General features: G+C 53.3%; 5 protein-coding genes across 9 annotated transcripts; 4 read left to right on the top strand and 1 right to left on the bottom strand.

Moving 5' to 3' along the window:
• Positions 1-317: 317 nt before the first annotated feature.
• On the top strand, positions 318-2,093 carry KVP17_004196 (uncharacterized protein; the record flags this gene model as incomplete). The annotated part of the gene is made up of 1 exon (XM_068522166.1): positions 318-2,093. The coding sequence occupies one exon, from the start codon at positions 318-320 to the stop codon at positions 2,091-2,093; it is 1,776 nt and encodes a 591-aa protein (XP_068371349.1).
• A 1,977-nt stretch (positions 2,094-4,070) lies between these two features.
• KVP17_004193 (uncharacterized protein) lies at positions 4,071-5,291 on the bottom strand (the record flags this gene model as incomplete). 3 transcript variants are annotated; one of them, XM_068522160.1, is made up of 3 exons in its annotated part: positions 4,071-4,228; positions 4,257-4,537; positions 4,564-5,291. In XM_068522160.1, 3 exons carry the CDS (start codon positions 5,289-5,291, stop codon positions 4,071-4,073), a joined length of 1,167 nt encoding a protein of 388 aa, XP_068371343.1. The 3 variants fall into 3 exon arrangements, with proteins under 3 accessions (XP_068371343.1, XP_068371344.1, XP_068371342.1); XM_068522161.1 differs by lacking the exon at positions 4,564-5,291 and having other exon boundaries at positions 4,165-4,500; XM_068522159.1 differs by lacking the exons at positions 4,071-4,228; positions 4,257-4,537 and having other exon boundaries at positions 4,560-5,291.
• A 148-nt stretch (positions 5,292-5,439) lies between these two features.
• Positions 5,440-7,749, top strand: KVP17_004192 (uncharacterized protein; the record flags this gene model as incomplete). The annotated part of the gene is made up of 1 exon (XM_068522158.1): positions 5,440-7,749. One exon carries the CDS (start codon positions 5,440-5,442, stop codon positions 7,747-7,749), a length of 2,310 nt encoding a protein of 769 aa, XP_068371341.1.
• A 66-nt stretch (positions 7,750-7,815) lies between these two features.
• On the top strand, positions 7,816-8,103 carry KVP17_004194 (uncharacterized protein; the record flags this gene model as incomplete). The annotated part of the gene is made up of 1 exon (XM_068522162.1): positions 7,816-8,103. The coding sequence occupies one exon, from the start codon at positions 7,816-7,818 to the stop codon at positions 8,101-8,103; it is 288 nt and encodes a 95-aa protein (XP_068371345.1).
• A 260-nt stretch (positions 8,104-8,363) lies between these two features.
• On the top strand, positions 8,364-9,583 carry KVP17_004195 (uncharacterized protein; the record flags this gene model as incomplete). Of its 3 annotated transcripts, XM_068522164.1 has the most annotated exons (3): positions 8,364-8,784; positions 8,813-8,999; positions 9,028-9,583. In XM_068522164.1, 3 exons carry the CDS (start codon positions 8,364-8,366, stop codon positions 9,581-9,583), a joined length of 1,164 nt encoding a protein of 387 aa, XP_068371347.1. The 3 variants fall into 3 exon arrangements, with proteins under 3 accessions (XP_068371347.1, XP_068371348.1, XP_068371346.1); XM_068522163.1 differs by lacking the exon at positions 8,364-8,784 and having other exon boundaries at positions 8,935-8,999; XM_068522165.1 differs by lacking the exons at positions 8,813-8,999; positions 9,028-9,583 and having other exon boundaries at positions 8,364-8,792.
• Positions 9,584-9,946: the final 363 nt, after the last annotated feature.

Raw genomic sequence — 9,946 nt, 5'->3', positions numbered from 1 at the left:
CATCGGATTCCACAGACGTCGACGGCGGAAGCGGTTTTGTCACTCCCATTGCGTCTGCTGGCGCTGCTGCCGCTGTGCTCGCAGCTGGCATGGGAGGAGTCGCCTACATGAAGAAGCCTTCTGTGAACGTCGACGAGGACTTAATTGAAGATGTTGACGTGCCGGAGAGCATGTTGGACAGAGAAGTCATGCAGGAAGTTGATATGGATATGTTCCTTTGATGAGTGAAGACGTTTGAAATTCGAAAGGTATGAATATGTACGTTTGATCCGTAAACTCCATCTTTGGTGCTTTCGCTCTGTGTGCACCCTAGCCAAATGCGACTACATTTGTTCTTGTTGTTGTCTCGCGCTCTCAGCTTGCTGGAGGCTCGAATCCAAACCTCTGGTGCCCTGTTCGAGCTTATTCAGTGGTCCAAAATCAACACTGACTCCAAGCGAATTGTGGACTCCGTTGCCAACCGAGAACCAGAATCGATACAGCAGGCGTTTCTCCAGAGATTTGCCCCTGTAGATCGCGGTGTTTTAGCCAAACTCATCGCACAGGATACGTCAGATTCAGGAGTGATCGACCTCATCGAGCGGCTGCGAGCCTTCCAGACGGAGTTTTTTGATGCTCCTGGATCTGAACATGGGACAAAGCAGTTGGACCTTTCTCCTCCGTGGCCTGTCTTTCTACGTGACCTGCAGCCCGAGTTCCAGAGCATTTCACAGGAGGTGCATAGGTTATGGAGCCTTCTCAGCCGCGAGATGAAGCCCGACTTCGTGCCTTCGAGGTCATCCTTCCTGCCAGTACCGAACCCATTCCAGATTCCAGGGGACAGGTTCGTGGAGTTTTATTACTGGGACACGTACTGGGTCATCCGTGGCCTTCTAAGGTCAGGCCTCCATAACGTCGCGAAGGACCAACTCGACAACTTCGTGAGCCTGGTCTCCGAACATGGTAAGGTTCCAAATGGAACCAGAACGTATTACTTGAATCGATCGCAACCCCCCTTGCTAATTCAGATGGCGGAGTCTTACCTCGATTCTACTGGCGACAAGGCGTACATAGAGTCTATTCTGCCCCTTCTCCTTCAAGAATACGATTGGTGGATGGGAAACCGTGCAATCGTAGTAAACGGCCACGTGGTCAACGTGTACGGCTCCGATACCATGACACCTCGGCCAGAAAGCCATGTCGAAGATGTCACTGCCTGGGCTAAGTACATGTGTTCGGGACAACTCGAGGAAGGTGCTTGTGTCACTGCCACCATCACAGAGAAGGTGTGGTGTGTAATGCGTGGAGGGGAAAACTGCTACAACGATGTGTTCTTCAATAACATCGCGGCCATATGCGAGTCTGGCTGGGACCACAGCTCCCGATGGTACGATCTCAGCACGTTCCCGCAGTTAATGGTGCCAGAGGTGGACGACCTTGTACCTGTGGACCTAAACACCATCCTAGCCGCGAATGAGCGTACACTTGCCAGATTCCTTCACGATGTCGACCCACAGCAGGCCGCATTTTTTGAGCAAGCCTTTGCCGAGCGGGTCTTGGCCTTAGAGTCCCTGTTCTGGGACGATGAGGCCCATCACTACTGGGATATCTTTACCAGTGGACGGCCCAAAAGGGGAGTGCAGTCGGTGGCGAACTATTACCCCCTGTACTTCAAGACATACAGCGCGACTACTGATGGCCAAGTCCGAGACGAGATGCTTGCGCAGAGCTTGGCACAGAATGGGTTCCTCAGCCAGCCAATAGCCGCGCCGGCCACGATGACTAAGACGAGTCGCGAGCAGTGGGATTGGCCCAACGACTGGCCTCCGCTCAACCACATGCTAGTTTTCGGCTTGACCTCCTCCAACAGCGAACGCTGCCGTGCTCTTGGCAACAAGCTGGCGGTACGGTGGGTTCGCAACGTGAAGAGTACGTTCGAGGAGACAGGTTTCATGTTCGAGAAATACGATGTGCTGAAGCCTCGGACATTGGGAACGGGCGGGGAGTACGCTACACAACGGGGTTTCGGTTGGACTAACGGGGCCCTGCAAGATATGCTGGGCGGTCTAGACATTTTCCACGTCAAAAGACAGATACGCCGCGTGAAAGGGTGATGCGTTAGATGAGTGACAACACTTTTCATGCTTACAAGAGCCTGCTCATACTAAAGACACGATGACACGATTGAAGTAATCCTAGTATTTATGACGCGAGTTCGTTTTCAGCCGTCATCGCATTCATCCCCGCTACTACTCTCCTTCATGGTAACCTCGAGCGAGTCTTTCGACACCAAGTCAGAAGGAGGCAAATGGAGCTCCAACTTCCGAGAAGGTCAAGGCAATCCTGGGATGAATGTCCTCGTCAACCCGAGGTCGCGGATGAAGGACCCCTCGCATGCTACTCGTCCGAACGCAAGCTCGAGCCGAAGCAAAAGCAAAGGGTTCCAGAGCAAAAGCAGCCAGGGGAATGCTAATTCCCGCGTCGTGGCGGCTGCCGCGCGACCACAGACTGCTGTGGAAACAGACTGCTGTGGAAACGGCGCCGAGCGAACCCAAAAAGCGCTTGCCGCGAACGATAGGAGTAATAAACCTCCTGCAAAAAAACTGCAATCCAATGCTCCAGAACGGAAACTAAAACTGCAATCCAAAGCTCCAGAACGGAAACTAAAACGGCAATCCAAAGCTCAAGAACGGAAACTAAAACGATTGAGGAGATGGTATCCTTCGAAGGAGCAACTACTGCTGCAGCGCCGACGACGAGTTGAAAGAGCGATCAGACGTATGCGATATCGGAGGCAGTACTACTCAAGTCCACAAGTATACTCGAATGAAGCTGTCTCAGATGTGCTCTGTATACGGCCCTTCGAAGTCCAGGGGCTGCGTGCTGCCGACCACCTCGGCGCAGAACGCCAGCGAGATAGCCCTACGGACTGGGGACAGCACGACCTGGACTCCGTAGATACTGTCCATCGATTAGACGGATCGCTCACGCCGTTAAGTGTGGGCTCCTATAGCCCTGGAGGCAGACACTCTGTAGGGTCTCTTACCACGGCCTCACCGCCTGCATCACCTACTGATGATGTCGCGGTTACTCTGACTCAGCGGCTCCTCCCAGCTTTGGTATCTCCAGACTGCGGTCCCCTACCTCAAACAACCATTGCCGACAGCATCATCATCTCTGTGTCGCCTGCAACGCCCTCCGAAGCCGAAATATCAGGGCAACAACGGAGATCGGGTGCCTCAGTACTTGGAGCACAAACGCTGAATGCAGTGCCGTCCAGTGACCTACAGACCTCTCCCCTCAGCAAACGACTTGAAGAGCTGGAGTCTGCTAGGTCTGAAGAGCTGGAGTCTGCTAGGTCTGAAGAGCTGGAGTCTCCTAGGCATGAAGAGCTGGAGTCCACTAGGTCTGCCTCTGTTGGTCCCTTTACCTCTGCTGTGAATTTCGCCTCTAGCGGAGCTCCATCTGGTTCTGGCTCCACTTCTGCTTCATTAGCTGCTTCTGGTTGCACATCCCCTTCTGATTCATCTGTTTCTGGTTACTCTTCGGCTTCGAATTTCTCTTCTGCTTCTGATCGTCCGCTAAAAAGTCGCTTCCAATGCTACTGGGACAGCTTTCCACAGAGTCCCCCCACCACGTCCAAGTCTACTCTGGCTGGAAGCACGGAGGCGTCCGAGTCAACGAAACCTGCCCCTGTACCTCCAACAGCGACCCCAAGTACGGAGGCGTCCGAGGCACCGAAACCTGTTCCTGTACCTCCAGCAGCGACCCCACAGAGACGAACGCAGCGCTGCAGAGCCCTGCTGCCACCGCTTCCACTTCAAAATGTCTGCCGTCCCAACCTGCCACCAATTCCCCCTCGAGATGTCCGTCCGAGCCACCCTTTGTCTGTGACGTGTAATATGGTGACCTCCTTGTGAGTTGCTGATCATCGGAATGTAAATTACGCAGTGATTGGGATGATTGGAATGTAAATTACGGAGCTCTCTACAGGATCAACAGGCACGGACTCCATAAGACTGATTGATATGTCAGGCACGGAACTCTATAGGATCAGCAGGCGGAACTTGAGCTTCAGGACCTCCTTGATGTCATGGGCAGGGTCTTTTGGCAGGAGACGATGAGTCGTCCTCGCGGTTTCTCTTCATGTGGTACGTTGAGGGGCTTTGATAGGAGGACGCCGCCTCAGAAGCGGGACCGGAGCCGGAGCTCTGCGACCGCATGTCCAGTCGACCTGGTGATACGCACACTGCATGACAAGAGCGCTTCACCCTCACGATCCAGCACGAACGCCACCTCCGTGACGTGCTCGTCAGCGGTCCAAGCGGCCGGAATGGCACGGCCCGGTGCAACGTACTTCTCCAGTTCCAGCGCGAATGTCTGGGCCGTCGCCATAGCGTCGAATCCCGCCTCATGGGCCTTGGTGTGCTCCAGTTGGCCTGGTCCAAGAGGCAGGAGACTGTAGTCCTTCATCACCGCCTTTCGGGCATCACTCAGCTTAAAGGTCTGTGCCGTGTCCATCCGAAGTAAGTGGGATCGGATGTGCTCTAGATTGGTGCTGTGTCGGCGGCCCCCAATCCTCACTGTTGCTGCGTGCTCAAACGGAATTTCAGTGTACGGCCGTGGTTGGCGATGTACTTGGTGTCGTACAGCCCGCCTGAGAACAGCTTGAGGACCTCTTTACGGAACGAACTCACCGTCTGGATGGTTCGGACGTCTGCAACGAACTTGTCATAGATATGCATCATATCCAGCAAACCATTGTGCGTAACCAATGGTTTCTCTTTTTCGATTATCAACTCGAATAACCGTTGGAGGCCAAGTGACCTGATGTTGACAGGTAGAGACTTTTTGCGAGCCTTGGGACTCACAGAGGCGCTTTTCTGTGCTGCCGAGGTTTCCTTCTCAAATCGTTCGATAGCAGCCAAACGGTAACAATCGAATCCATTTCGTATCCAGTCATTAAAGTCCAGTCCCGCCTGAACAAGGTAGGACAGGCTCGAGGAGTCTGACAAGAACACTCGCCGCCGCGACGGCCAGATGTGGAAGTTATACGGACACAATATCCACTCAGATGGGCGAGCAGGGTCTCGATATGCGGCACACACCCCCAGTTGGACTGCTGCGAATTTCCAAACATTGTCTGCGCAGTACTCGTAGTACTGCTCCACGGTGGTGTGCTTTTGGTATTCCATGAACAGCCCTGTGAACTCCAAATCTACAGCTACGAACTCCGCTTTCAGAATGTCCGTGCAGGCAGCGTCGAGCTCGCGCTCTCGCCAGCATCGGGTGTCCTCTTCTTCATCACCCATATGCAAAATCGTGATTAATGGTCGGAGTGAAAGCAAGTCGTGGTGTTCTTTTGCCTGCTGCACGGGCCCCCAGAGAAAATCAACACCAAAACAGAATATATTTGTGAAAATACTGCACCAGAAAAGAATAAATTGCATAAAATTAGTAATGTCAACTTTGATTTCTCGTGGTCGCCGCAACACAATTGTGAGTGTGAGGCCTGAGGAAACCCCCAAGGTGCTGCTGATCAGCGTCCTGGAGGCCCGCGGCCTTAACTGCGGTGCTTGTTTTGTGTTTTTCACCCCTCCTGCTGGAGACGGGCGACATGACATCAGAGACTCTTCCATCCAGTTCTCTACGTCTACGCTCGACCCTCGAAACGGATTGGCGGTCTGGAACGAGGTCTTTGACCTGCCCTGGACAAATGAATGGCAGTGTCAATCACTGGAGTTCAAGATTTTAAGGAAGCACCTCTTTCGTAAGGCAGATGTGGTGTGTGTCGGGACTCTGCAACTGGGGGACTTGGAGTCGACCGCAGAGACGTGGATTGAAATGCGGGACCAGAGTAGTAAGCCAACTGTCAGCTTGCTGGTTAGGACCAAGATGTTTAATGTCGATAGCCAGCATTTTGAGGTCCTACAACGACGTCTACACCTTGTTGGGTCCCCAAAACCAAGAAAGGACACCGCGCTTCCGGCGGACCCCAAGGCTCTCCGAGCAGGAAACATCGTGATTGAGCAGGCAGAGCTGGGTGCCGGAGATGTATCCGACCTCAGCAAGCCGGAGGATATTGGTCGTCTAAACGTCGAAATCACCTGTGGGCATCACCTCATACCTAGAGCGGCCTCAAGTGCCGCCGAAGTCGGTGCAGATACGCGTTTTGTGTGCAAGTTCTTCTGGAGAGACAGAAAGTTCCTCACCAGCGTCTCCGAACCCTCGAACTCACCAGAGTGGCTGGAGTTCTTTTCGTTTCCGCTAGACGAGGCCGAAGCGAAAGATGAATGGTTAGTGGTGTCAGTTTTCACGGACGCGGGTGCCCTAGTTGGTTCCGCGTGCCTAGCTATCGAAAGCGTTGGCATCTCCACCAAGACCGGCGACTGGTATATGTTCAGGCATGGGCAGTGTGGTCAGGTCTACATCCAGTGCGTGGTGCAGGTGGATGACCTGGTTCTGCGCAGAAAGCTTGTGGAACGCCAGCAGCAGCGTCAGAAGTTGACTCTGATGGAGAAGTACGGCGGTTTTGACGTTGCTATCACTCCTATTCCAACAAACAAGTTGGCTGCCTTTGAGAAACAACAAGCTGCCCAACGAGAGAAGATGGAGGCTGTATATGTGCAGTTCAGCAACACACGGACGCTTACTGAGCGGCTTGATATGCTTGGGGGGAAGCGTATCACTATCACGGCGTGTCGAGGTCGAGATTTACCGACCCGCGATATTTCTACTGGGGGCGTCTTTCCTGTGTGCCGGATACAGTACATGTGGTGTGGTCGTCAGTACAAGACAACCGCTGTGAAGGGTGTGAACCCAGAGTGGATGCATTCCGAGCAGCTCACAACGACTGGCGACATTCAGGTATCTACAGTTCTGGATTTGCAGGTCGTCGATGAGCAAAGCAATGGCGACGTTCATATTGGCGTAGCCCGTCTCGACCTCCTTAACCTCGACAGCAAAGGCAAGTGCATGGACCTCTGGGTGCACCTCGACACACGTGGTGCGGTGCGCATGCGCGTACAAGTCGAATCGGTTCCTGTACCGCCACCAAAGTCGACGCCGATCGCCTCACCTGTTCGGTGCCCGACGAAGAAGGTACGTACGCTGTATGCTATTCCGGAGCCGAACGTGGTGCCGGTTGGGAGGACATGCATGTCCTTGCAGCTGATTTCTGCCCTGAACGTGGAAAATACGTTCTCTTTGCTGTCCAGGTCGCCATTTGTGCGAATGACGTGGAACGGGCAGACGTTCAGCAGCCAGTACGCGAAGAATCACAAGCAGCCTGTTTGGCAGGAGACCTTCGACCTCCGTTGGGATATGCGCGCTGAAGTTGCGGAGCAGGAGCAACAAAAGATTCTGCGGGCAAAGACCATTCATCAATCACTCGAGTCCCAAAACCGAGTCGGCCGCAGGACTTCTGTGTTTGACGACCAGCCAAAGCGCAGCGGCAAGATAATATCTCTCCACCTGTATTGCCACTCGATATTGAGAGACACGTACGTGTGCTCCGCGCACATCGACGAGAACCATCTCGACCTGGTCAAGGACTGTAGCACTACGTTTTTCCTGCCGCTTACCCCGTTCAAGAACCCAAAGATGGTAACAGACCTGGATCCAATGACCGACTACATGGAAGTCGGGGAAAAGCCGGTTCTGTGTCTCCGCGTCACAAAGTTCACCACTATCGACGGAACGTACGTCACACAAGCAGCGTCGAGGCGAAAGAGGCGGTCCTCGCGTATCACGTCGGTTGTCACGCTGTAGCCCATATTGAGTACGGCGCGCGCGTGTTGAAGTGCACTGTTTATCAATAATTCTTCGTTTTTTCTGATGGCCCAAGGACAACTAAAGAAAAAGAAAAAGCCTACCAATGGCGCTTGCGCCCAGCGCAAACGCGCCCCTCAGAAGGGAGATGGCAACAAAAGGCACTACGCAAGCCGTCTGCGCAAGGGCGTCAGACTAATAACTGAACGTGAGGTCGAGAAACGGATGGTCGAAGTCGGTTTGTCAATGCGCGAACGGCTGCAAGTGGTACATAAAACGCAGCCAAAGGCACCAGTGGCGTCAAAACAGGATGGAATCGTGAATTCCATTGTAAAGGACATCGCCGAAAATTAATTGCCGGGAGAATGTCAGAAGCGGTTCTTCTCAACGAATTGACAGAGGCGCTCGAGAAGTGCATGAGTGACTTTTTATCTGAGACGGACTCCATTCATCAGAATGCTACAGACTTGCAGGAGTTAGTCCAAGTAGAGATCCGTAGCAGTTATCACGCAGCACTCTATCGCGAAGTTTGAGACTGCTAGTGCCGAAATTGAGGAGCACAGCCTGAAGTTAAAAGAAAAACTGAAGCGAGTTTTATCCGTTTTAGGCAATTAATGGTGAATCCGCATCACTTGTCGTTCTACTATGATAGGCTCTTTCCCTTCGAACTCATGGCCAATTGGCTGTCATACGGGAAGGTGAGTCGTCTGCTGAGGAGAGAGTTTTCGTTGTCGTTGGATGGTGACATCTACGTCAGATGGCTATGCTTCAAAGATAGCGATGCTTGGCGACAGAAACTGGTCCGGTGCTCGCCGGTAGCCGAGAAGATGGACATCGGCGCGACATACGCGATCTCCGTGGCGCATAAGAATGACTCTCCACAGCTCTTCATCCCTCTGGAGCGGGAACTTGTCTTCGACATTGACATGGACGATTATAACGACGTCCGCACTTGCTGCCAAGATAAAACGGTGTGTGCGAAGTGCTGGGTTTTCTTGAAGGTGGCCATGGATATTCTGGACACGTCTCTGAGGGGTGAGTAGTTAGCGGGCATCTAATCCAGAGGATTTCGGTTTCAAACACATCTTGTGGGTGTATTCTGGCCGTCGAGGCATTCACGCCTGGGTCTGTGATCAGGCTGCACGCGTTCTCAAAAAGGACCAGCGGACAGCAATCGTGGAATACATGTCTCTATTTGGTCGTAAGACCCGTCTTCGGTTGCCACAGAGGAAATGGCACCCCTTTCTTCGGTGAGACACGACTGGCGTCGTAATGCAGTCGAGCAGTTACTATAGCGGAGAAGTATTGGGATGAACTGCGAGAATCGCAGCAGTTTTTCGCCTTCGAGCACGGGATATACCAGAAAAAGGTGTTGGACGTCTACGGCGGCCGTATTGGCGAGCGCCTGAAATCGCTGACAGCAGCGTGGGACAGGTCCAGTGAGGGTTTTTGGCGGCAGTTTGAACAGGCGGCGAGGAGTGCAAACCAGCCTCAAGTCATCAAGGAGGTTATCTTGGCCCTCAGCTACCCTCGACTCGACGCACTAGTCAGCAAGGAGATGAATCATCTGTTGAAAGCGCCGTTCTGCGTACACCCTCGAACGGACAAGATTTGCGTTCCCATATCCCTGGACTTTGATCCGGACCAGGTGCCGACGCTGCCCCGGATCCGAAATGAGATGACCCATTCAGGAAACATCGAGCTGACAAGTCTCTGGCCCTACCTGCAAAGGTTCCAGCGGTTCGTTGATGCAGTACTGGTGTCTGAGGAGAAGGAAAACACACGAGAGATCAGTGTTAACAAGGAATTGATCCAGATTACGGATGAGTGGTGATCGCTTCGTCGCTGGTGACCTTTTCAATAACACGGATAGCGACTGGCAAGCACGAACTCAGCCAGAAATAGGAGCAACCGTAGCCCAGATCGTCGACGCACTCGGCTCGCACTGGAATCTCTGGCACGCTGCTGGCCACCACGGAGGTCTCGCGGATCTCCTCAAGACGTTGGAGCTCTGCCTGCGGAGCTGAGTCTAATGCTCCGAGCAGTGGCTTGGAAAAACCGCTAAGTATATCCCGAGAGAAGAGGCTCAGATACTGCACGTTGGTCAGCTCAAATATGCTGAGACGGCGGTGACTGAAGGAATAGCACGCTGCTGGCCACCACGGAGGTCTCGCGGATCTCCTCAAGACGTTGGAGC

Source organism: the organism of the source record quoted next (genome assembly GCF_019968985.1).
Source record: "MAG: Porospora cf. gigantea B chromosome Unknown PgB_NODE_872_length_9946_cov_110.496, whole genome shotgun sequence".
NCBI lineage: Eukaryota > Apicomplexa > Conoidasida > Eugregarinorida > Porosporidae > Porospora > Porospora cf. gigantea B.
Note: the sequence above shows the minus strand (reverse complement) of the source record. Positions and strands in the feature narration are given on the sequence as shown.